This window comes from Lagenorhynchus albirostris, chromosome 20, assembly GCF_949774975.1.
Source record: "Lagenorhynchus albirostris chromosome 20, mLagAlb1.1, whole genome shotgun sequence".
NCBI classification, from domain to species: domain Eukaryota; kingdom Metazoa; phylum Chordata; class Mammalia; order Artiodactyla; family Delphinidae; genus Lagenorhynchus; species Lagenorhynchus albirostris.
The window spans coordinates 50,647,169-50,671,391 of record NC_083114.1 but is presented as its reverse complement, the minus strand read 5'-3'; the positions used below and the strand labels follow the sequence as shown (position 1 = coordinate 50,671,391).

At 48.4% G+C, this 24,223-nt stretch overlaps 1 protein-coding gene across 3 annotated transcripts in view; it reads right to left on the bottom strand.

Annotated features, from left to right (window-relative positions):
• Positions 1-24,223, bottom strand: part of CYTH1 (cytohesin 1) — a 78,627-nt gene that overhangs the window by 18,964 nt on the left and 35,440 nt on the right. The window contains exons 1-3 of one of the 3 annotated variants that reach the window (XM_060132843.1): positions 23,932-24,102; positions 3,086-3,168; positions 1,872-1,936 (exon numbers count right to left, since the gene is read on the bottom strand). In XM_060132843.1, the coding sequence (XP_059988826.1) occupies positions 1,872-1,936; positions 3,086-3,168; positions 23,932-23,959 (176 nt within the window). In that variant the 5' untranslated portion in view covers positions 23,960-24,102. Of the gene's footprint in view, positions 1-1,871; positions 1,937-3,085; positions 3,169-23,931; positions 24,103-24,223 lie in introns of those variants that run through there. The other 2 variants (XM_060132845.1, XM_060132844.1) reach the window with 2 other exon arrangements.

The window sequence follows — 24,223 nt, the reverse complement described above, 5'->3', positions numbered from 1 at the left end:
GGACACTGAAATCCTGACCCTGGCCCCAGGCTCATTTGTTCCTTCTACCGCTGTGGGTTTCTTTTTTTAACATGATTTTTTAAAACTTTATTGAGGTATAGTTTACATATCATATAACATACCCATTTTGAGTGTACATCTGAATGATGTTTAGTAAGTTTACTGAGTTGTGCAACTATCACTATAATCCAGTTTTAGAGCATTTTCAAAACCCTAGAAGTGTATGCTATGTAAGTTAATAGGTTATTGCCTCAATCTGTTCGTCCATTCATCTGCTGGTAGACATTTAAAGCTAATTCCAGTTTTTGGCTATTTTAAATAAGAATGCTGTAGATATCCTCGTGCATGTGGGCACGCTCTCATTTCTCTTGAGTAAATACCTGGGAGCTGAATTGCTGGGCACAGCACGGATATATGGTCAACATTATGAGAAACTGCCATCCCATTTTCCCCAGTGTTTACACTGCTTATTCTCACCAGCTCTCGGCAACTCGAGACGCCACCTGTCTATTTAATGCCAGCCGTCTTAGTGGGTGTGAAGCAGCATCTCCTTATGACTAATGATACTGAGCATTTTTCATGTGTCTATTATATGTATAAAAGTGTTCAAGTTTTTTGCCCATTTTTTAGTTAAGCTGATTTATTTATTTGTTTGTTTGTTTGGCTGCGCTGGGTCTTAGTTGTGGCACACAGGATCTTCGTTGCCGCGTGCGGGGTCTTTGTTGCAGCGTGCGGGACCTCTTTTAGTTGCGGCATGCGGGATTTTCAGTTGCAGCATGCGGGATCTAGTTCCCTGACCAGGGATCGAACCGGGGCCCCCTGCATTGGGAGCGCGGAGTCTTAACCACTGGACCGTGAGGGAAGCCCCTAAGCTGTTGTTTTATTAGTAAGTTTTATGTGTTCTTTCTATAGATATTCTGGATACAGGTCCTTTTTCAAATTTGGGTATTGCAAGTATTTTCTCCTCATCTGTGGTTTGCCTATTCATTTCTTCTAAGAGTATATTTTATAAGAGCAGAAATTGTAAATTCTGATGAACTCCTAGTTGTCCATTTCTTTTAAGCTACAATTTTTTTTTAATGGCAAGTAAGAAAGCTATAATTCAGAACTGACAATGCTGTGACTGGATGTGATGAGCTGGCCGATTTCTGCAGGACATGCAGCTTCACTAATCCCTGATGGCCCTGCCCACACAAGTTTAAAATAACAAAATCAAACAGTCTCATGAAGCCAGACAGGGAGACTCAGGCTTAGAAAAATACAGACGTGTAGTGAATTAGAAATAGCCCATTTACGACATTAAGCAGTTAGAAAATGGTCTGGGAACCCCATTCAAAATTAAACTCTCAAAGCAACTAAGATTTCATGTAGTTAAAAGAAGAAAATAACCTGCAGACATCCCTGGTCACTTTGTGCTATAATCTCATGTCTACGTTCTCTTCTCTTAAGTCTTAGGGAGGCACCAGCAAGCTTATGATGACACCCAGACACAACTGGGCCTCCAGCCTTCGGGAACTGCACTGGCATCATCCATTAAGCTTTTCCTTTACCCAAAAAGGAAAAACAGAAACTCTAGAATAGGTACACAGTGGACAAGAGAAGGGAAGAAATAGTTCACATGATAGTTTAAGGGCAATTTAAGGCTTTGGGGGACCTGCCAAGTTCTCCAGTTCAGCCTTTCCAACAATGTCAAAAGCCCTCACATTTAGAAGTCCCTGTGCTAAAGGCAAAAAGTATGGTTACATACATGCTTGCTAGGCAAAGAGGGCAGAAAACACACTTTCTTCTTAAATACACCACGTGTGTACAATTGCAGGCTGGCACTTGGCGATGCTACAACCACAAAACCACCTGGAAGAGGACAGACTCACCTCTCTTCTGTGGACCCCAGGTTTTCAATTTCATTAGCTACTTCTGCTATCTCATCCTTCAGCCTCTGCAAAACACACAGCCCAGAATTACCAGGAGGAAGATACAGATCAAATTAAAATCTCGCACAACTCCTCCAACCAAAAACTAAAATAAAGCAAAATGAAATTAAATAAGATGACGCCCCCCCAAAATCTAAACATTTTTGGAAAATTCATCTATTCAACAAATATTTCTTGGGTTCCTACCAGATAGTAAACATTCTAGGAAATACAAAGGTGAAAAAGATACCTCCTGACCACAAGGAGTTTAGTCTAGGACAGAAATTTATAATCATACACACTATGTACAATATGTATTTTTCCACTGAAAACAGCAGCCTTAACACAGTCTGTTGGAGCACAGCCGCAGCTCACTGAACAGCGGGTGACAGAAGATTCCCAGGATAAACCACTCCCCGCAACGCCCAGGCTGCCCGGCCAGCACTGCTGGTGCTGGGCCAACAGTGCCGTCAAGTGGCTGGCAAAGGGAACGCTGATCCCAGCTCTGCCTTCCACCCATCCCCCATCTAAGCAGGCCCTCAAGAGTGGACGACCGTCTCGCTGGAGGGGGCTCTGAGTGAAGAACTGCGAAGCTTTCCCAGCACTTACCAGTGAAGGAGGAATCAAAGAACTAGGGCCACAGCAAAGTATACTCACACCAACACTGGAGCATGCCCAGTCTTTCCAACGATACACTTCGCAGCTTGGCGTTACAGGTTGTGCCCCCTCCCGTTCCTGCCCCTGAGCGCTCAAATGTGTTACAGAGCAGAGAATTCTAAAAGAATTGGCTTCCCCAGGGGCTAAATAATCCAACTAATGGCAACCTATCAACAGGTGTTTTCATTCCTATTTTACAGAAAAAGAAACTGAAGACCAGAGAGGCAAAATTCTCTATCTAGAATCGCCCTGCCAGAAAGTGGCCACCAGGACGTGGACATGGGTCTACATAACCTGAAGCCTGGGTTCTAGTCGCAGTCAGGAGACCTGTCACTCTAGCCTGACAGCCGGCCAGCTGGGTGCAGCTTACAGAGCACTCCTCCTCTCTGAGATTCCGCTCTCACTTGTTAATAAGCAAAGCTGGTTATCAATACCTGCACTTTATCAGAACTGTGGTGAGACCAAGGCAGAAGGTGTCACAAGAAGACACCTGGTCGAGGTGGCTGCCCAGCTCCTACCTGGATGTCAGCCAGCAGCTCCTGCTTCCTCCGCCGAATGTTCTCCAGCTCCTGGCGCTCCTCTGCAGTCAGGTCACTGGGAACTACAGAAAAGGTGGGAAGGATTACTAAGAAAGCTTTTCCTCGCCAAAAATAAATACAATCCAGAGACGCAAAAGGACAGAGGTACCACGGAAGGGGTGAGAAGCCAGTGTCGGAAATGAGCGACTGCTGGGGACGGATCTGGCTCCCATTCTCCGTCAGGATTACCAGGGTTAGAAAGGATAGTGGATCACAGAGAAGAGCTCTGATAAAGGAACAGTTGTCACAAAAAAACAAGAGAGAAAAGGCTGCCTGAGATGAGATGAGGTTGGCTAGGAATGAAAGAGGAGGACTGTGGGCCAGGCCCTGGCCATTTCCATCCTGAGGGGTGGGGGGCTCAGGCCCCTGGTTAATCCATCTCTCTAGGCCTCAGCTCCCTCACTGGGTCCAGCCGGGGCTGACCCAGTGGCAATGGCCATGACCCTAGCGGGGAGGGGGAGGCAACAGAGAGGCAACGTGAACAACAGTTTTGTGCCATTCTGGAGGGGGAAGGGGAGAGACTAGTATGTACAGAGAAAAAAAATCTAGAAGGACACACCCCCAAACTGAAACAATGTTTAACTCTGAGGATGGAGTTATGGGGACTTTTCTCTCTGCTTTACACCCTTTAACATTTTTTGAATCATATTTTTAAATGAGCTCTTATCATCAGAACAAAGTTACTTAATTCCCCATCACAGTTCTCACCATAAAACGCTTCCCCATTCCTCAAGACTCCATCTCCTCTAAAAGCAGGGGCTCAGGGTAGGTAGGCCCTACAACGGCCCTTCTGAGTGTGCGGGCAGCCAGTGGTCGACGGAAGAACAGGCGTTGGCATCAGGCACGCCCGGCTCCAATCCCAGATCCATCCCACCACACGGCACTCAGGCCACTTTGCACAGTTACTGAACCTATTCAGGCCGCGTTCACCACCAATAAAATGGGGACACCCTCGCCCATGCACTGGCTGCTGTGAGGGTGAAGTCCCACAGTCACTGAAGTGCGCCCCATCCCGCCTGGGGCTTAGGAGGGGCTCACAAGTGTTGGTCCCATTCCCTTGGGGGCCACAGCAAAGGGCCCCATGTTGCCAGATTGGGGGGGCAGTACCTGGATGCGCCCATCCTTCGCGCAGGCGCCTCAGTAAGTGAGAACTGCTCCGTATGATGTGGTGGCCACAAGCCGAGTGTGGGTAGTAAGCACTTGAAATGTGATTAGCCCACTTTCAGATAGGCTGTGTGTGTAAAATACACATCAGTTTTGTACCAAAAAAGTTAACATATCTCTTTAATACTTTTTTGTATTGATTAAACATTGAAATGATAAGTTGGTAAATAAAATACATTATTTTAATTGTGCTCACAGGGGCTGCTGGAGTGTAACACTGCATTTGTGGCTCATATTACGTTTCTACTGGGCAGCACAGTGGAACAGTTCTGCTTGAAGGCGCAGTCAGGGTGCACGACTTGCCAAAAATGGCACTGAAACTGAATCTACTGCGTTCAGAGCACAGTTACTCTCCCCAAATATTTCATAAGAATCATGTAAGACAATAGAAGAGGGTAGAAACAATAGACCACAATTAAGTCTCAGCACAGGTTAGTTAGTTACATTAGGTTCTAAGCTGATTCTTCCTTTTTTATCCAGCTTTTCCCCACCCTTGTCTAGAAAAGTGTCTTGCTTAAAAAAAAAAATTTATTTATTTTTATTTCTTTTTCTTTTTTTTAACATCTTTATTAGAGTATAACTGCTTTACAATGGTGTGTTACTTTCTGCTTTGTAACAAAGTGAGTCAGTTATACGTATACATATGTCCCCATATCTCTTCCCTCTTGCATCTCTCTCCCTCCCACCCTCCCTATCCCACCCCTCTAGGCGGTCACAAAGCACCGAGCTGATCTCCTGCTGCTATGCGGCTGCTTCCCACTAGCTATCTATTTTACGTTTGGTAGTGTGTATATGTCCATGCCACTCTCTCACTTTCTCCCAGCTTACCCTTCCCCCTCCCCGTATCCTCAAGTCCATTCTCTAGCAGGTCTGCATCTTTATTCCCATCTTGCCCCTAGATTCTTCTGACCATTTTTTTTTCTTTTTTTTTTTTTTAGATTCCATATATATGTGTTAGCATACGGTATTTGTTTTTCTCTTTCTGACTTACTTCACTCTGTATGACAGTCTCTAGGTCCAACCACCTCACTACAAATAACTCAGTTTCATTCTTTTTTATGGCTGAGTAATATTCCGTTGTATATATGTGCCACATCTTCTTTATCCATTCATCTGTCAGTGGACACTTAGGTTGCTTCCATGTCCTGGCTATTGTAGATAGAGCCGCAATGAACATTCTGGTACATGACTCTTTTTGAATTCCTCAGGGTATATGCCCAGGAGTGGGATTGCTGGGTCATATGGTAGTTCTATTTTTAGTTTTTTACGGAACCTTCATACTGTTCTCCATAATGGCTGTATCAATTGACATTCCCACCAACAGTGCAAGAGGGTTCCCTTTTCTCCAGCATTTATTGTTTGTAAATTTTTTTTTTTTTTTTTTTTTTTTTTGCAGTACGTGGGCCTCTCACTGTTGTGGCCTCTCCCGCGGCGGAGCACAGGCTCCGGATGCGCAGGCTCCGCGGCATGTGGGATCTTCCCGGACCGGGGCACGAACCTGTGTCCCCTGCATCGGCAGGCGGACTCTCAACCACTGCGCCACCAGGGAAGCCCCTGTTTGTAGATTTTTTGATGATGGCCATTCTGACCGGTATGAGATGATATCTCATTGTAGTTTTGATTTGCATTTCTCTAATGATTAATGATGTTGAGCATTCTTTCATGTGTTTGTAGGCAATCTGTATATCTTCTTTGGAGAAATGTCTATTTAGGTCTTCTGCCCATTTTTGGATTGGGTTGTTTGTTTTTTTGATATTGAGCTGCATGAGTTGCTTGTATGTTTTGGAGATTAATCCTTTGTCAGTTGCTTCATTGGCAAATATTTTCTCCCATTCTGACGATTGTCTTTTCGTCTTGTTTATGGTTTCCTTTGCCGTGCAAAAGCTTTTAAGTTTCATTAGGTCCCATTTGTTTATTTTTGTTTCTATTTCCATTTCTCTAGGAGGTGGGTCAAAAAGGATCTTGCTATGATTTATGTCATAGAGTGTTCTGCCTATGTTTTCCTCTAAGAGTTTGATGGTGTCTGGTCTTACATTTAGGTCTTTAATCCATTTTGAGTTTATTTTTGTGTACGGTGTTAGGGAGTGTTCTAATTTCATTCTTTTACATGTAGCTGTCCAGTTTTCCCAGCACCACTTATTGAAGAGGCTGTCTTTTCTCCACTGTATATTTATTTTTGGCTGCATTGGGTCTTCGTTGCTGCACGCAGGCTTTCTCTAGTTGCGGCGAGCGGGGGCTACTCTTAGTTGCGGTGTGCGGGCTTCTCACTGCGGTGGCTTCTCTCGTTGCAGAGCACGGGCTCTAGGTGTGCGGGTTTCAGTAGTTGTGGCCCGTAGGCTCAGTAGTTGTGGCTTGCAGGCTTAGTTGCTCCGCGGCATGTGGATTCTTCCCGGACCAGGGCTCGAATCCGTGTCCCCTGCATTGGCAGGTGGATTCCCAACCACTGCGCCACCAGGAAAGTCCCTAGAAAAGTGTCTTTTAAACTTCTCCAAGACCCACAATTAAAAAATGCATTCGATTTCAAGACCCAATCTCCCCCATACACAAAAATAATACCCTTGGGACTTCCCCAGTGGTCCAATGGTTAAGATTCCATGCTTCCACTGCAGGGGGCATGCGTTTGATCCCTGATTGGGAAACTAAGATCCCACATGCCTCACAGTGCAGCCAAAAAAAGAAAACAAAAACAAACCCCTCACCACGAGAAATCTATTGACATTTTCTACTGTTTTACACTTAGTTTTCCTAACAGTGGCTGTGGCCCACGGAACTGATTTCGTAGCCTAATGAACGCACTGAGTCCTGTAGTTTGAAATACACTCCTAATTCACTAGAGGCTGGAAGACAGAGCTATCTAGAGATTCCAACAGACCACCTACACCCAAGCCCAGGCCTTCCAAGTGCGGCCTCAACTGTGCCTCTGTGAACTCAGGGGTGAGCATGCCAGCAGCTACCTCAGGAGAAAGCTAACGAACAACAGGTCAGCTCTAGTTAGAGCAAAAGCCACTCTAAGAAACAGCACAAACTATACTGATCCATTCCCCATTCTAGAGAAAAGCACACCCAAAGGAGTTCACTCTGCTTCTTCTGGACTTCACAAACCAGAAAAATTTCTAGTCCATGAAGATGAGAAGTTCGCTTTAAGAAACTAATTTCCGGAGCTTCTAACATAACATGGTTTTGCAAAATTTGAGGCAATAGTTCATTTCTTTAATAGCTATTCCATGGGGGAATGAATAACCAGGCTTTGACTCTGCACCACAGAGAAGACTTGATCAGATCACTAAGGAGTCTCACCCCAATCAGAGGCAAGACTACGGTCCTCATAACAAGGCTGATGAAAAACAGAACCATGACGTGAAAAATCTGTATCTCAAGACTGCTGGATACCCTGAGAAGCCAATTTCTACTGTTCCAAACTGGAAACTCTCAGTGGTGGCTTCCTTTTCAGAATCTAAGCACCCAGCCATTCTGGGTTAGCCTTCACACAAGACAGTTTTTCTGGAAGGTCACAGTCTAGTTTCTGCAGTAGAAGCTCAAAATGTGCCTGCGGTCCTCCGCCTTCTGAGATGCTGCTTTAGAGAGAGTAGAGGGATAAAAAAAGGTACAATCCTGCAATACCACAGAGTACGGGGAGAGGGGCCATCGGCAAAAGAGGCTTCAACGAATTTCCAGGGCAAAGAAAGCAGAGCGCCAACACCTCCCTCTGAAAGCAGAAACTCCACCAGGGCAGGGACCTTGCATGCCTGACACTGCCGTGTTCGCAGCACCCAGCACAGTGTCTGGCACCCAAAGGTTCTGAATATATATTTGTCCCCAGGCAAAAACAAAGGAGCTGGACCGACACGCGGAGAGCAAGCATGGGAGAGGGTGCCCAGGGCGGAGCCTCGATTCCTATATTTGGGAGGCCTGGTACTGCCCTGTGGAGAGCAGACTTATGCCCCGGGCCCGTCCCCACACTTGGAGCTCCCACTCAGCCCATCCACCGTATCATTCTTCCGCTCACAGAGATGGCTGAGCCTCCGGCCCAAATGGGAACCAGCAGGGCAGGGAGCAGATAACCTACCCTGGAGCAGACAGAGATAATTAAGGAAACAGAGAAAACTTTGAAAGAACAGGAAACTATGAAAAGGACACAACTACAGAAAAATAATAAGCTCTTGGAAATTAAACATATTTTGCCCCTCTAGCCTCTCCCAAAATAAAAAAAGTCAATAAAAGGATAAAAGATGAAGTTGAGGCACTCCTACAGAACAAAGTGCAAAAGAAAAGACTTGAAAAAAGAAGCAAAACAAAATATAAGCAAGAAGTCAGTCCATTCAGTATAATAAAGTTTTTTTAATCTCAGAGAAGTCCTCAGAGTAAAGTTCAGAAGTTGAAGGATTAAAGACAATCCTGAAACCTCGATGAGGAGTAAAGAGGGGAACCAGATCACCCACAAAACAAGAACTGGGCTGGAGCAACAGAGATCCCGTAAGACAGTGGAAGGGGCTTTCAAAGTTCTAAACAAAAACGATTCTGACCCGACACGCACGCACGCTCACAGCGTGGAGAGGATCCGATCAGAACAAGAGGCCAATGGGCTGCAAGAAGACCGTCCTCAGGAAGAGCGGACGAGAGAATGAATGGGAAAGAGCTGGAGTGTTTACGATGGGAGAAGGCATCACTGGGTCTCCTCTCAACAGAACAACAAGGTAGCTAGAAACAGGAAAAACAAAGGCTAGAGGGAATCAGGGTTCAAGCCACAAGCCAATGGGAGGCAAGAAAGGAGGCATCGACCTTGGTGCTGGGAAGAGCTCCCAGGAGGGCGCACACTCCTGTCGCGGGGCGGGTGCCGGTGGGGAGCACGTGGCACAGAGGCCACTTCAGGTTCCAGGACAAAAGCTGTATGTAATCAGCTGTGAGCATGCTGAAATGGGGGAAGAGCTGACGGAGGTGTGAGGGCCTGAGAGGGGCAAGCAGGGTCCCCGCACCTCCTCTTACAAAGGAGCAGGAGGCACGCGTGAAAGATCACAGACAGAAATCAAGGTTGTCAATGCGTGTATGAAAGTCTCAAAGATGAAAATTAAGCGACCAGACATTTGTGAAAAACTATCAAAAATGGACAGGGAGAGAGTGAAGGAAAGAATGCTGCAAGTGAAGGAAATCAGGAGATAATCTTTGACTCTGATAAAATAATCAGCAGGAAGAGAATATTAATACACACCTGGCAGCATCTACCAGAAGATCAAAATCCAGAATAAGTTCATTATGAGTGGTTGCTTCTGGGTAGGGGGTCTGGGAATGGAGAGAGACGGGGCACAAGAGCTCCTGAATACTTGCTTAAAATAATACAGTTAAGTACTACTGCATTTTTTAAATGAAAAATAAAAATGTTAGCCTATGGTCACTAGAAAAAGACAGGTCTTCTATTGGGCTGGCCAGAAAGTTCGTTCGGGTTTTTCCGGAACATCAATATGTCCTGGTGGTCAGATGGAAGATACTTCTAGCCAATGTGCAGTTAGAACCAGCAAGACATTTATCCACATTTACTTTGAAGCTGTCTCCTGACATTAACCACGCGATTTCTAAATCGCTTCGCCATTCCACGCTTAGTACCCTTAAATCACAGCACTGCTTCCCTTTTGGTTCAACAAATCACCTAAGAACTTACTACCAAAAAAAAAAAAAGAAGCAGATTTTCAACTCAAGCCCTCATTCTCATGTTGCCCATGAGGAAAAAAAAAATTCCACAGACAAAATGCTTAATTTCATTTAACAGCATGAAGAATCAAAACCATGGCTGGAGAGCCAGAGGAGTAAGCGATCCCTAGCATCCTAGCTGGCGTCTCAAGGACCCTGGAAGGCTGCCACCAGGACACGACAGGAACAGCTGGTACTCAGAAACCACCACATCCACTCGGCACCCCGAGTTTCTGAGAAAGCAGCGTGGGCCCCTGGGAAAGGCATCTATCTACCCACGCCCTGGCTCTCCTGCGTAGCTATTAGGGTTAAACTGTAAAAGATCTGATGGGCCAGATGGCAGAGCAACAAACAACTCCTCCCCCACCCCCCACCCCCACCCCCCGACTGCCACGTGCGGCAGCCACGCTTCTGTGCCAGGAAGGCAGCTAAGCCCTCTTCTCCTGAAAAGAATGGCAACTAGGGAGGCAGCGGCCTGCGCATAAAGGACACGGGGCAGAGGGCCTGGAGGCCTTGGGAATTCATGCCTGCAAAGGTTAATTTCAATACAAGGTGTCCTGCTTCCAGCACGGGGACCAGTCCAGTAGCAGCCCCTCACCATTCCCTTGCAGGGCTCCAATTTAATGAAGGGGATTAAAGAGCCTACAACAACAAGGGACCATTGTGCTCGGCTGTGAATAGAAAAGCCACACAAGGGGACCTTCTATTTATTTCTTTATTTAAATGTTGCTCTGCGGATTTAACCGGCAGAAACCCAGAGCAGCAATGTGCTCCATCCAGCGCATACAAAGGAGGCTCTCTTAAAGGGACAGCGCCCTCCTTCCGGGCTGGGGGCGGGTAGATATGCACACGCGGCATCGCTAGGTCCAGCTTCTCCCTCTCCGGCGGTCACAGTCACGGGCAGGTGCCCAGAGACCTGCCATGAAGTCTAACTGAAAAGGCAGATCTTCTGACAGCAGTTTCTGCTCAACAGGAATACAGGCGGCTGCCAGCCAAAAGGGACCGCGTTGTCTGTCCTTCGTCCCCAGGGGTGACATCTATCAAAGTGTTGGAGGTGCGCTTTAGGGCCCAGACACAGCTCCCTGAGGTCCTCCAGCTATACCAGGTCCCTCTGCCTAGCTTTAAAATACGTCATTTGCCTTATTTTTTCCACCATAATCATCAACCATCATCCTTCTTATATATAGCCCTTGCCTTTCGGTGGATAAGAAGGGTCTAAATTTAAACCAGCACAGCAGGGAAACATTTAAAAAGGTGAGGCCAAGAGTCCATAAGGCCCTCCCTTTTCCCCATGTGTGGAGAAAGTAGACAAACAGGTCTGGTCTCCATGAAGCCCAGGAGGGCGTCGGTGTGCAGAAAAAGCACTTCCAGGCCTCCGGAGCCAGCGCCGGCCAGGGTGCCCTGCTAAGCAAGGCCAGACCTTTTCCAGGCTGGAGTTTCATGAAACTGAAAACACACACAGCCTCAGAAACCACCTGCCCACCTGGAGCCACAGCAGCCTGGTAAAGTAAAGCATGAGGATTAGCAGATGCAAACTATTATACACAGAATGGAGAAACAACACGGTCCTACTGTAGAGCACAGGGAACTATATTCAATATCCTGTGATAAACCATAACGGAAAAGAATAGGAAAAAGAATACACACACACACACACACACACACACACCCATATATGTATAACTGAATCACTTTACTGTACAGCAGAAATTAACACAACATTGTAAATCAACTATATTTCAATAAAATAAATGTTCTTAAAAAAGAAAGAAAGGTAAAGTAAAGCACTGGGCCTTCCTGTACCCGCTCCAGAAACTGTTACCGGCTCCAGAGGGAACATGAGCTTTTCACAAACAGCTTTTGGGTTCAAGAGCGCAAATCTGGGAAGCTGCCCGCGGAGTGAAGGCAGTGTGCCTCCAAAGACAAAGATCAAAGGGCCTGCGTACAGAACTCATGGTGTGGTGAGTGCTGGTCAAACCACCAGGCACTTTCTGAATCAGCCTGTGCAGATCCTCCGGTCAGATCACTCGCTCTGCTCCACCCTGGGGTAAGTCACCTTGGTCTCCCAAGAGATCCCAGTGCCTTCCAGTGTGAAAAACCCCAAAAGACTAGAAAGAACCCAGGCTTTGGTGACATACAAACAGTCAGCAGACTTTCACAAAACTCTCAATTCTATGCTGACGTTAGAGGTCAGGGCTTCCCTGGTGGCGCAGTGGTTGAGAGTCCGCCTGCCGATGCAGGGGACACGGGTTCGTGCCCCGGTCCGGGAAGATCCCACACGCCGCGGAGCGGCTGGGCCCGTGAGCCATGGCCGCTGAGCCTGCGCGTCCGGAGCCTGTGCTCCGCAATGGGAGAGGCCACAACAGTGAGAGGCCCGCGTATTGCCAAAAAAAAGAAATACATGAGGTCAGATCTTCATGATGGGGATAAGAAAACAACCAAAATTCACAGGGTCCTTAAGTAAAGGCAACATAGAGATGAGTGAAACAGAAAGCTACAATGACTAAGGGGCTTCGCTGACAGCCTCACACTTAGAGACAGATCTCAGGGTAGTTGTCAAGACCAGAGGGCACAGGAGGATGTAGCAAAGGGATGTGACCGAAATCTGAAACTTGTAGACACATATACGGCCAACAGTCTGCTGACTTGACCACCTCACACCTTTACAGAAAGTCTCCCGACTTCGGGAAACAATTCCTTTTCCCTTCAACTAAGTCAAAACTACAGCAACCCTCTGTATAATTTAATACCATATTATTCTGCCTCGAAAAGGAAGGAAATTCTGACACGTGCTAGAGCATGAAGGAACCTGGAAGACATTATGCTAAGTGAAATAAGCCAGCCACAAAAGGACCAATACTGTACGATTCCACTTACATGAGGTCCCTAGAGAAGCCAAATTTACAGGGACAGAAAGTGGAATGGTGGGTGTCTGGGGCTGGGGGAGGGGAGAATGGGGAGTCAGTGTTTAACCGGGACAGAGTTTCAGTTTTGCAAAAATTCTGGAGAGGGATAGCGGTGATGGTTGTCAACAAGGTAAATGAACTTAATGCTATTGAACCATTCACTTAAAATGGTAAATTTTATGTTATATATATTTTACTGTAATTAAAAACAAATGAAACAAAATTTTCATAGCAATATCCTGACTTCCCGATTTCTGCTTACCTTAGTCCCTTTCCCAAGAAGCTATGATTTGACTTTTGTGTAAAGCACTAGAAGAGAAGTGTCTCACCACCAATTTACAGCCTAAGTGATTCTAAAAGAAAGAATTAAATTGGCACGTGTCTAGCATAACTGACATTCAACACAGGAGGTGAGAGGTGCCTTCTAGCAAATTGCCAAGGTGAATATTTACTCTTCTAGTTTAAATTCTTTCCACACAAAGACCACCCAGTCTCCCACCTAGAAGTAAGTACATTAAAGATTTTATTACCATAGTCTGCATCTTTAAGGAAAACTTTGTTCCTATCTCAGTCTTTGAGACGTCTCATCTAACCGCTAACCTAACAACTCAGGCCCCCTTAACTAAAATGAGACACTGCCCAGGGATTGGGGGTTGAGGGGAGGGACACCTGTGTGGGGCTTCACTGCCTAGTTGCTCTGTGACCTGGAGAAAACCACCACCTCTCCCTGCCCTGGTTTCCTTAAGCAGGAATGGGCATGTCAGCATCCTTGTCCTTCCCAATGAGAGGGTGTATAATAAACAGCTCCATAAACTGTCTCATGAAAGCAGGGTATTTTATCATCTTACCTTACATAGAGAAGGGAATCAACACATTTTATCTAATAAATCCTAGAACTCAAAGACCAGTTTGCATAACCTTATGATTCAACCAGCTAACCAAAGGGAAAATGAAGTCAAATTTCAAGGTAGTAAAAGAAACAAAGTCATAAAATTTTATCCTGAAAGTTTGGTTTAGAAAAATAAAGTTAACATCTGCTTTCAAGAAAAGCTGAACACTAGAAAATAATCAATTTAAGAACCTCAAGCTTTTCTAAAACCTAGCAGTGGTACTATGTGATCCAGCTGGACTTCTGCAGCAGTTTCTCTCCAGCACTCATACTTGCAATCTCTGTCTCCAAGGCTGTTTTTGAAAGGGTCACAGAGACTGCAAGCGGAGCTGGAGCCAGCTCAGCAAGGAGAGCCATGTTCTACCTCTGGCTCCTTGAGACATCGCAGAGCCCTCGTGCTCTCTGGGAGCCTCGGAGCTCCCATCCTAGCAGCCGAACTGAGCATCGGCACCCCTCTCCTCCCTCCCCACACCAGCTGCCATCTCTGGCACTGCACAGCTGTGCCACCACATCCCTTCCCTCCAAAAGAGAGGCTCGGTGAGGGCGTGAAGAACTGAAGTCAGTTCGCTCTCACTTTACCCGCCTTCCTAAAACCTATGTGTACGCTGGCCCTTTGTAAAACCCTGAACACTTCTGCAGACTGAAACACTGCCCCCCGCCTTGGCTGACAGCTGGAACAGACCCCTGGCACCAAAATAAACGCGGGACTCCAGCTCCTCTTCTATGTGCATTTTTGGAAAGAGGGCTACCATACCCGGGGAAGGTTCCAAAGTTCTTAATGAGTAAAATAAAAACTCCTAGGGTGGGTTGAGAGGGAGATCTCGCCGGATTTGCCCCTCTGCTTTCTGCCGGCCTATTTCTAACCTCACCAGAGCAGGACCACAGAAATCGGTTATTAGCTTGCTCCTCAATCTCAGGCCTAGAAGAAACCACACTGAAGGTTTAAACCTCTATTTGAAGAAGCTACTGGAAAAACCCTAGGAGGAGAGAGCAGAATGCGAAACCACAAGACAGACATGCAGAGAAGCAGCCGCTGCACACATCACGCTGCTGCCTGCTCCTGGGTGGGAGAGGCCGGCAGCAGCGGCGGCGCATAATAATAACAGAGGGATCCGCGCTCTACAGGAAGCTGCACACGATGGGCTCACACGCGCCACCCACCCGGCCTCTTACCCAGGGCGAGTCCCCTCTCCGGCAGCCCCAGGATCCCGGCAGCCCCAGGGCGGCGACGTCAAAGCCCGGGCAGCTGGCAGCTCTCAGCTTCAGAGGCCATGGTGGCCCAGCACCGCGACCCCCCAGTCCCAGGCCCCCGGCTGCCCCCACAGCGCCGGGCGGAGGCAGCGATGGAGCCCGCACAGAACGTGCGTCCGCACAGCCAGGGCAGAGGCGGCGGCCGCGAACACAAAAGCTGAGCGGAAACCCGGGTGGAGAGGGAACCGATGCTGGTGGGGAAGGCAGGCGTGGACGGAGACGTCGCCGGGCTGACACTTGGAGCGTGTGCTCCTTCCTCCAGGCTTATTTCCATGAATGCGATGACAGTGCCCCGCCCACCACGCCCCCACTCGCGGCCTCGGAGGGGGGACGCGCCAAGAGCCTTTGCTCACAGGCTGCAGCGGCTTTTTTCTCCCCCTTGGAAGCAAAAAGCTGATGGTGGCTTCCCAGGGAGGATGTTAACCCTTACTTAAGGTACCCTCTCCCTTCCTGAGTGGATAAACAGGAGGGCAGGATCCAGAGGGCAGGCTGTTCTGTCGCCCTCAGCGCAAAGCCACCTCCTTCTCCCAGCACTGTGTCAGGAGGCAGGGACACAATCCCCCCTCTTCCTGTCCTCTGAGGCCCTAGGCCCCCTGTCTCCACGTGGCACGCTCCAGCCTTTTTACTAAGAAGGACCTGCCTCCCACTCAGGCCATGTGCTAGCCGCTCTCTCCACACACGGGCCATAGGTGTTTCCGCAGCAGAGGCTGCAACATAGCGTTCCAGTATATTCTGGTTAGGGTGAGTGAGGCAGGTGGGTCCAGGGACAATACTGTAAGATGGCTGGTGACAAGAAACGTCGCTACAGCCTGAGAGGAGTGGCTCTCAAGCTCCAGAGGTGCAAGGGTCACCAAGGGCACCATCAGACACACAGATCTGGGACCCCAGGCTGAGACTCGGGTTCCAGAGGCTCAGGCCCCCGTGTTAAGCCAGAACACAGGGTGACTGGAAGCCTTGTCTGCAGACCCCTCTGGGAAGCACTGCCTTTGACTAATAAGGGAAGAGACATAAGGATTTTAAAACAAGTGCCAAATAAACAAGGAGAAAAAAGAGAAAATAAACCACTACACTAGATGAGATTCTCCGATCTCGGCACTCTTGACATTTCGGGGATCATTCTGTGTCGAGGGCATCCTGGTGCCTTAGAGCACATTTAACTGCACCCTGGCCTCCACCCACTGGATGCCAGTAACACCCCACCCTATCCCCCAGACAGGACAATCCCAAACATCTCCAGACATTGCCAAATCCCCTGCAGGGCAAAAGTGTTCTGCTTAAGAACCACTGGTCCAGGCACACAACAACAGGAGGAAAAAAACTTAAAAATCCCACACCCTCCCCTGCCTTCCAGTCCTCTGCCCTTAGGAAACTGCTGACAGGAGGCACCCTCCCCCACTACACTAACGTGGGATCCATACTCTGAGGTTTCCTCATCACCAAGAGGGTCACCAGACTTAACCAAACACTTGGGCTTTGCAGCCTAGCCTGTCTTTAAAGAAACAGCCACAATGTGAACAATTTTATTTTTGTGTCGAAATGACAGTTCTCATCTAAAAGAATCATACCAAATCTACGAGAAATAAACCCTAAAATTATTTATGAAATCTTTGCTTTAAGCTGCAAAAGGAGGCAAGTTTTCAACAAACACGTGGACTGAGAGTCCCTATCTGACACTCAGTCTGGTGAGCTGCCCATCCCTCACCCGGCCCCAGGGAGAGTCCATCCTCCCTGGTCCACCAGAGCACCTCGTTCCCAACCTGTTTCCGTTTCCTTCTCATTGTTTAGAGGCTCATCCTGGCCAGCCATCAAGAGCCACCTCTTACGGGGAGAACTCCCTCAGTTCACACAAATTAACCCTCACTTAAAGGCCTTCTTCATACCGTTTCCTTTGAACAATGTTTGTATCATGCAGTTTACCACCTGGTTGGACACTGTCCTGTTCCCAGGGGGTTATCTGTCCATGAAATTAAGCTCTTGCCTTCTAGTAAAATACCATAAATATTCTCACAGCACTCTGCACCTTCCTAAGGGCTATGTCCCCCTTTCCGAGCTAACGTCAAAATACGCACAGACACACTCCAGGGATTTAAAGGTCCCAGCAGGCAGATCCTGACCTGTCACTTTCTGTGCACGACTGGGTCATAAGGCACAGGCTCACTGTGGCTCACCCTTAACTCACCAGCTACAACTCAGCAACAGAGGATCCACCACTGGGCTTGCCTTGTAGCGTGTAAACCAGCAAAGTCCTCAGCGTGAAGCCAGGCCAGACTGGCTGGCAGCAAAGCCTGCACCACGGTCAATTCTTGGCACAAACAGTATGATCCAAGGAAGCAAGGAGACAAGAAGTGAGAGTGAAAAGCTACCAACAGGAAGTCTGCAGTGTGGCCCGCCTCTTCTCTGAACACAGATCTCAATAAGCGGCCCCGCAATCAAGTTTGTGAAGTCACAGCGATGATCAGAGAAAAAGACTGTTCACCGGCTAGTAATCTCAGGAAATCTACCAACAGAGAAAATAAAAGCTTTAAAAAAATTACTTTCTCAGACTTGTAACCTAACAATCTTTGGGGAAAAAATGGTTACCACCCATAAACCAGGTAGCCTATTAGTAACGACCCTATTAGTTACCATAGAAGATACAAAGATGGTAAGACATGGTTCAGGCCCCCAAAGAGCTTACGTGTTACTTGGTCCTTTTAAAGAAAAAAGAATCAAGCAGCAAGTAAGCGCCAAATGAATGCTGGAGACAGGCGTCACGGGGTCAGAAACAGCCAAGCCCGCAGCCAGGGTGTCCCAGGAGACCCCACGAGGGCTGAGGCGGGGCCATCGGTGAGAGGGCCCTCGAGGCTGGGGACAGAGGACAAACTGGAAATGCCTAGAAAAGCTGCACAAGTCAGACCGTGCCCTTTGAGTCTGGCATGAGGACATCTGACTGTCCTGTTGTCAGGCGGGAGGCAAGGTAGAGACAGAGTGGGAAGGGGCGTGGGGGCACCCGGAGAGACGGACGGGCAGCTTTTCTGTGGTGGCCAGGGAGAAGTGACAGGAACACAGGGCGTTTGTCCAAGGCAGGGAAACTTGGGCTCAAAAGTGGGAACAGAGGACTAAGTGTCTTCTGCCCCCCTGGTAGCTCAGAGCTTGCACGGCCACCCTGTGCGACACCCGCTCCCCACACCACGCGCCGTCTCCCCAGGGCTGCCTTGAAACAGGCCCTCCGCCACGCGCGCAGGGTGGTCTGCAGCACTCGCTTATTCCACAGACAGCTCCTGAGAGGCAGTAAATCAGCGTCTTTCAATTCAGCAACATCACAAACTTGCTAACCCTACGCACTCAGCCTCCCCAAGCCCCACATCACCTGGGCAAAGGCCCTGCACCAGCCCATACCAGGCGTGGAGCCCTCCACATCTCAGCATCCCCATCTCCCCTGCTTCCGTGTCACACAAAACTCAAGCATGGAATTTCAACCATTCTACCCTATTCCTTAAGCTTTTTTTTTTTTTTGCGGTACGCGGGCCTCTCACTGTTGTGGCCCCTCCCGCTGCGGAGCACAGGCTCCAGACGTGCAGGCTCAGCGGCCATGGCTCACGGGCCCAGCCGCTCCGCGGCATGTGGGATATTCCCGGACTGGGGCACGAACCCGTGTCCCCTGCATCGGCAGGCGGACTCTCAACCACTGCGCCACAGGGAAGCCCCCCTTACGCTTTAACATGCTGAATTGCTCTTTAGTAAAAGCTAGGAGCATAAATGCTTCTTCAAAGAAGCCGAGACTGGCTTCTGTCCCCTCTCTGAGAAAGGCCTGAAGCAACCTAGAGGGTAGCAGTTCCTAACTCTAACCTCAAAGGAGAAGAAGCCAGCTCCTGGTGCCAGACATCAACCCTTCTCAGAGCTGCCCGAAGTCCAGAGAAGTGCCCCTGAGGTCTGAGAGAAGGCTGAGAGGAGCTGGAGGCACCGACCCAGGCGCCCGCTCTCCGGGTCCCAGTGGCCCTGGGTCCGCTCACAGGCAGCAGAGCTGGGGCAGGCAAGGGCCAGCCTCCCTGATGGGGCCTGCTCCCGGCACCAGTGCAGGGGACTCATCCCTGCCGGGGCTGCTCTCGGCCATCCTCTCCCTCCTGGCCTTTGCAGAGGGCGCAGCAGAGACAGGAGGAGACTGTAGGGAGGAAGGAGGGGAGGACTATGGGGCCACGAGGAGGCTGAGGCAGGCGGTGGGCAATGCTTTGTCCGCAGAGACCCAGGGCTGCACTGTGCCTCACAGCCACCAGCTCAAGGAGGCGAGCTGACCCGTGAGAGGGCAACCAGCAAATGCCCCGCAAGCCAGCGCGCTTACTGTGCCAGGAGCAAGTCACCAAGAAAACAAGGAAGATCTGAGCACGGGCAGAAAGACCTCTGCGGGGAAAAGCTGTCCTCAGTATGTGCATCCGTTTCTAAAACTACTGTTTACCTTACCAACAAGAGTTTCACAGGAGCGCAACAGATAAAACGATATTAAAGTTCATATGGAAAATGTATGTATGAATAGCCTAGAAAACTATGAAGAGGAAGAAGGGTAATGTGAGGTGAGCCTCTGCCAGAGATTAAAGCGTTGAGACATCAAAAATTTGAAATTTCAGCACTGGAGAAGGAAAACAGCAGGAAAGAAACTCAAGAGATACTGAAACACACAGGTGGCACTTCAAGTCATAAAATCTCATAAAGAAAATATTTTTAAAATATACAAAAATAAAAAGAAAAATAGGATTATTCAGTCAATGGTGGGGGGGGGCAATTAGCCAGCTGCCCATCTGAGGGCAAAGTAAGCTGCATGTCTACTCATTTATATCAGAGTAAGTTCTAGCTGAGTCAAAGATTCTAATGTAAAAAAAGAAACCACAGAAATTCTAGAATAAAGCATGGATTAATACGGTTATAATCTCAGAGAGTCTGTTCAGTTTGCTACAATAAAATGTAAAGCTTCAGAATGGAAAATAAAGTTCTATGAGCTAAAAGGTAAACCACCAGGACAACCAATGTGCAAAATACATGACAGACGATTAACTTCTTTTCACAAGGACAGCAGTAAGACAAAGGTGGACACAACCAGCGAAAGACATAAAAAGCAGACCCAGAAAGACAAACACAATGGCCAGACATGAAGGACGCTTAAACTCTCCAGTTAAAGCATGAACACCACACCGCTTCAGGTGAGTCTGGCAGAAATGAGAGTGTCCGCCAAGGGCGCGGGAGTACACAGGCGGCCCAGGCTCTGCTGGGGGAGAGTAAACGGCGCAACCTTTCTGCTGCAGTACTTTTCAATTCAGCAATTCCGTTTAAGAACTTATCCAATGGACGTACTCCCAAAAGTGCAAAAATGAAAACTACTTACACACGATTTGGTCATGAAAAAGAACGAGCTGATTGGTAGATGCCAGCACAGAAAGATCTCCCAGACACTGTGCCACGGGAAGGAACAGGACACCATGCGCGTGGCACCAATGCTGGCAAACGCAAGATCTGAGAAGGACGCACTTGAAACTGTCAACAGGGACCCTGTTCAGAGACGAGGAGTGTGGACAGGGAGCAAGCAGAGGCAGCGACACCGCATTTTATACCTTTCTGTGTATCTGGATCCACAAGTGAGGCAAAATTGTATGTTGAAATTTCTATTCAGAGAAAATATGGAAATGTCACCAGCCACTTACCCCAAAACATTTGCTCAGATTAATGACTAATTATTCCTTTAGTGGAAGGAACATACTTGAGGCCTGTTATAATGCGTGTGAAATCCCTGAGGCAACTATACCATCATGCCACGCTGTCTCCGTGGGATTCCAATGTATTTCTATGAATCAGAATCCTGAATGCTTAACAGAAGAGACTTAAGATGCCAGAAAGAGAGGAGACGCAGAAACAGCCACTGACTTAGAAAAGAAATGTATTGCATTTTTCTAGGTCAGAAGTTAAGCTTTCATGATTTCTCCATAGGGTAAGGAAGGAAGAACATACAAAAGTCAAGAAATTATCTTCATAAGAAGGGAAGGAGTGGCGGGGCAAGTCCTGACCATGAGCAGAGCTGAGGGCAGCAGGACTGACTTCTGTCCCCGTTTTCACTGGTATGTCACACCCAGCACGGGCTCAGGAAGAGGACACATGGGTCCCAAGAGCAGCACATCTCAGCAGTGCTGCCCAACGCCAGCCCCGGCGGAGTTCCATGTCCCCCGCCAGGAGCCACGGACCCACAAGCCTGTGGCCCCTCTGCATCTAGTGACTGTCCCAGCTGCAAAATGAGCCCATCTGAATCCCCATGAGTGGAAGCTCTTCACAAGGTAACGGGAGAAGACAGCAGCAGTTACAAGAGTCTTTTTCTAAAAAGGAAATCTCAGCTGGGCTGCAACAAACAGAAAGAGGAGCAGAGACAAGAACAATGTAAATTCAGTAAAGGTGCCTTTGGAAGGCTGTCAAAATGCAAGGGAAAAGTGAGAAATGGATATTATAAAAAACTTCCAGGACGTCTATCCCTCCATGTTTAACGTAACCAGCAGCAACTCTATGTAGGTCCTGTGCTGCCAGCCCCCCACCACAAACATATTCAGCGAATCTTCCAGAGCCACAGGAAGGGCTGCACCACAAGGTCCTGACGCCTCCTGTCCAGATCTACCGCACCTGCCTTGTCCTCGTCTCCACTGTCCATTGGCAGGCTGGGGGCCCCTAAGGCCCCAGACCTGTGTCCTGCCAAGACCCACACTCCCTGCCTCTCCTTTCCACAATGCTGGCTCCTCAGACAACTCCACCTGCTGCCCTCCACACTCCACCCGCCTCCTGGATGCTGGGTCCTGACCACTGGCAGCCAGCCCTATGCATTTATGTTCCGTACCAAGGAGAACTTGGGAAGCTGCAGAAAGCCTCAGACGATGGATAAAGGTCCGCTCTTTTCAGAGCAGGACCCGAGCCCCGTTTCTGTTCATGTCTTTCATCAAGAAAAAAGGGCAGTCCTGACCCTCTGTTCAACGCTGCGGGCACACACGCTGGTGCGGTCCACAGACAGCCTATGAAATCCAGGCTAGAACCTATGAAATCCGGAGCAGAGCGAGTCCCCTTCAAAACTGGTCCCAGCAGATGGTGATGCAGGTCTGCTGAGATGTGTGCTTTGTACAGTGCCAAGCGCTCTAGCTTAAAAATAAAGATGTAACCATTTTTGATTTCGCAAAATACAAACTCAACCCCTAAGGAAGGGAGTGAGGAGTATCTACAGATGTTCACTTACAGCACCTCTGCTTTTCTGTTTAATACTCGCCTCGACCTCAGCAACTGCCCAACAGAAGGCTGGCACAATGACAAGGAACACATTTAGAGGACGGGATGAGGGTAAGTTACCATCAGAGAGAGTATTCTAGACGCAACCTGAAAATCCAATGTCCTAAAGGAGAGGCACTCTATTTAACTCCATTCTATTCAGCATATTTTCCTATAAATAACACTATCCTATACTCACATAGTATCCATGGCTTAAAATCTTTTTTCATTTCTATTTTTATTTGAACTTGACAGCAAAGTCTGACTATGAACTCTGTGCATTTCCTGACAATGAACTATGCACTATTACCTCCAGTTTAGGGGTGAGACTCAGTGAGTATAAATAATCCACAAACAGCCCAAGCCCAATTCAAACTCACTGGCTGAGCACTCAGCTCTTTATTTTCTCTCACGGGAATAATAAAAGCCACCTCAGCTCAGCGTTTACTGTGCATCTGCATATGCCCAGCCTGTGCTCGGAGCTGGGATCTAAAGAGCTCCAGCCCATGCCCTGCACAGAAGGGAGAGGCCAGAGGGGTAGGTGTGCGAGCCTGTGGTGGTAGCACATGCTGCCACGGTGGCCACGCCTGCCCAGGCCTCAGAGGACACCAGGGACCAAGTGGCTTCAGAGCAGTCAAGCCTCCGAGCCAGGAGTTGAGAACAAATGAATTCCCCAGGGCTTCCCTGGTGGCGCAGTGGTTGCGAGTCCGCCTGCCGATGCAGGGGACACGGGTTCGTGCCCCGGTCTGGGAAGATCCCACATGCCGCGGAGCGGCTGCGCCCGTGAGCCATGGCCGCTGAGCCTGCGCGTCCGGAGCCTGTGCTCCACAACAGGAGAGGCCACAGCAGTGAGAGGCCCGCGTACCACAAAAAAACAAACAAACATGGCCATCTGATGAAAGCATCACAAGAAAACATACACACATACACACACACAACTTAACCTCAGAACGTTTGAGAGCCCTGACCTAGGGTGCTTTAAGCCAGTTCTTCTGCAAAAGCTTTTGGGATTTATAATCCACAAAATTTGTCACCCCTTTACTCATAGCTTCACTGTTTACAGTGTGGGTGTGGAGAAGATGAAGGAAGTTCCCCAGACCTGACGAGGCTTCAAACAGTCTTTACTTAATACCAAAAGAGGAAGATCAAATAACTATGGATATTCTCTTTGTTACATTTTTATTTAATAAAAATGGTTATTATTCATCTTGTACCTCACCGATACTTTCAACCTGGTCTCTAACATCTTTCCTTTTTAGTGTACACTCACTCTGGGTGTACACGCAACTTGCAGAGCTTCTAAGACTGCTGCTTAGATTCAGGAAATCAGACACCATCACCAAGTAGGAGGGCACATGCCACCAAGACGCTCCCAGGGGGATCTTCAATGAAAAGTAAAGAGTGGGGGTGGGGGCTGGGGGACGTCTTCAGTTTAAAACACAGAATCTCTCTGGCTTGCGCGCGCGCTCTCTCTCTCTCTCTCTCTCTCACCCCCACACACACACACAGAGGCAAGAGCCTCTCGGTCGGTACTCCTCAAGAGGCAGTAAAACCGTCGTCACAGAATTTCACATGTCAATCAAAAGAGCTACTTAAACCCCACCCCATATACCCAAGCCAGGACTGGGACTCACCATCGTCTTCTTTGGTTTTAAGGACCATCTTTTCTGTCACAGTAGGACCCTGAAGGTTGCTGGGTTTTGTTCTTCAAAGGAGAACTCAGAGCAAAGACTCACTGGGAGGCAGGGCAGGGTGGGGCAGGAATACCTGTGAGCTGTCCAGCCACCGGGACAGCTCAGAGCTGCTTCCTGGACCGACAGGGAACTCGTTGGCCACACTCCTGGACCAATCAGCCTCCAGCCACAGAAGCGTCACTCCCAGTTCGCGGCCACCACCCAGTTCCTGAAGTCAAGCTCAAGTAGCTTC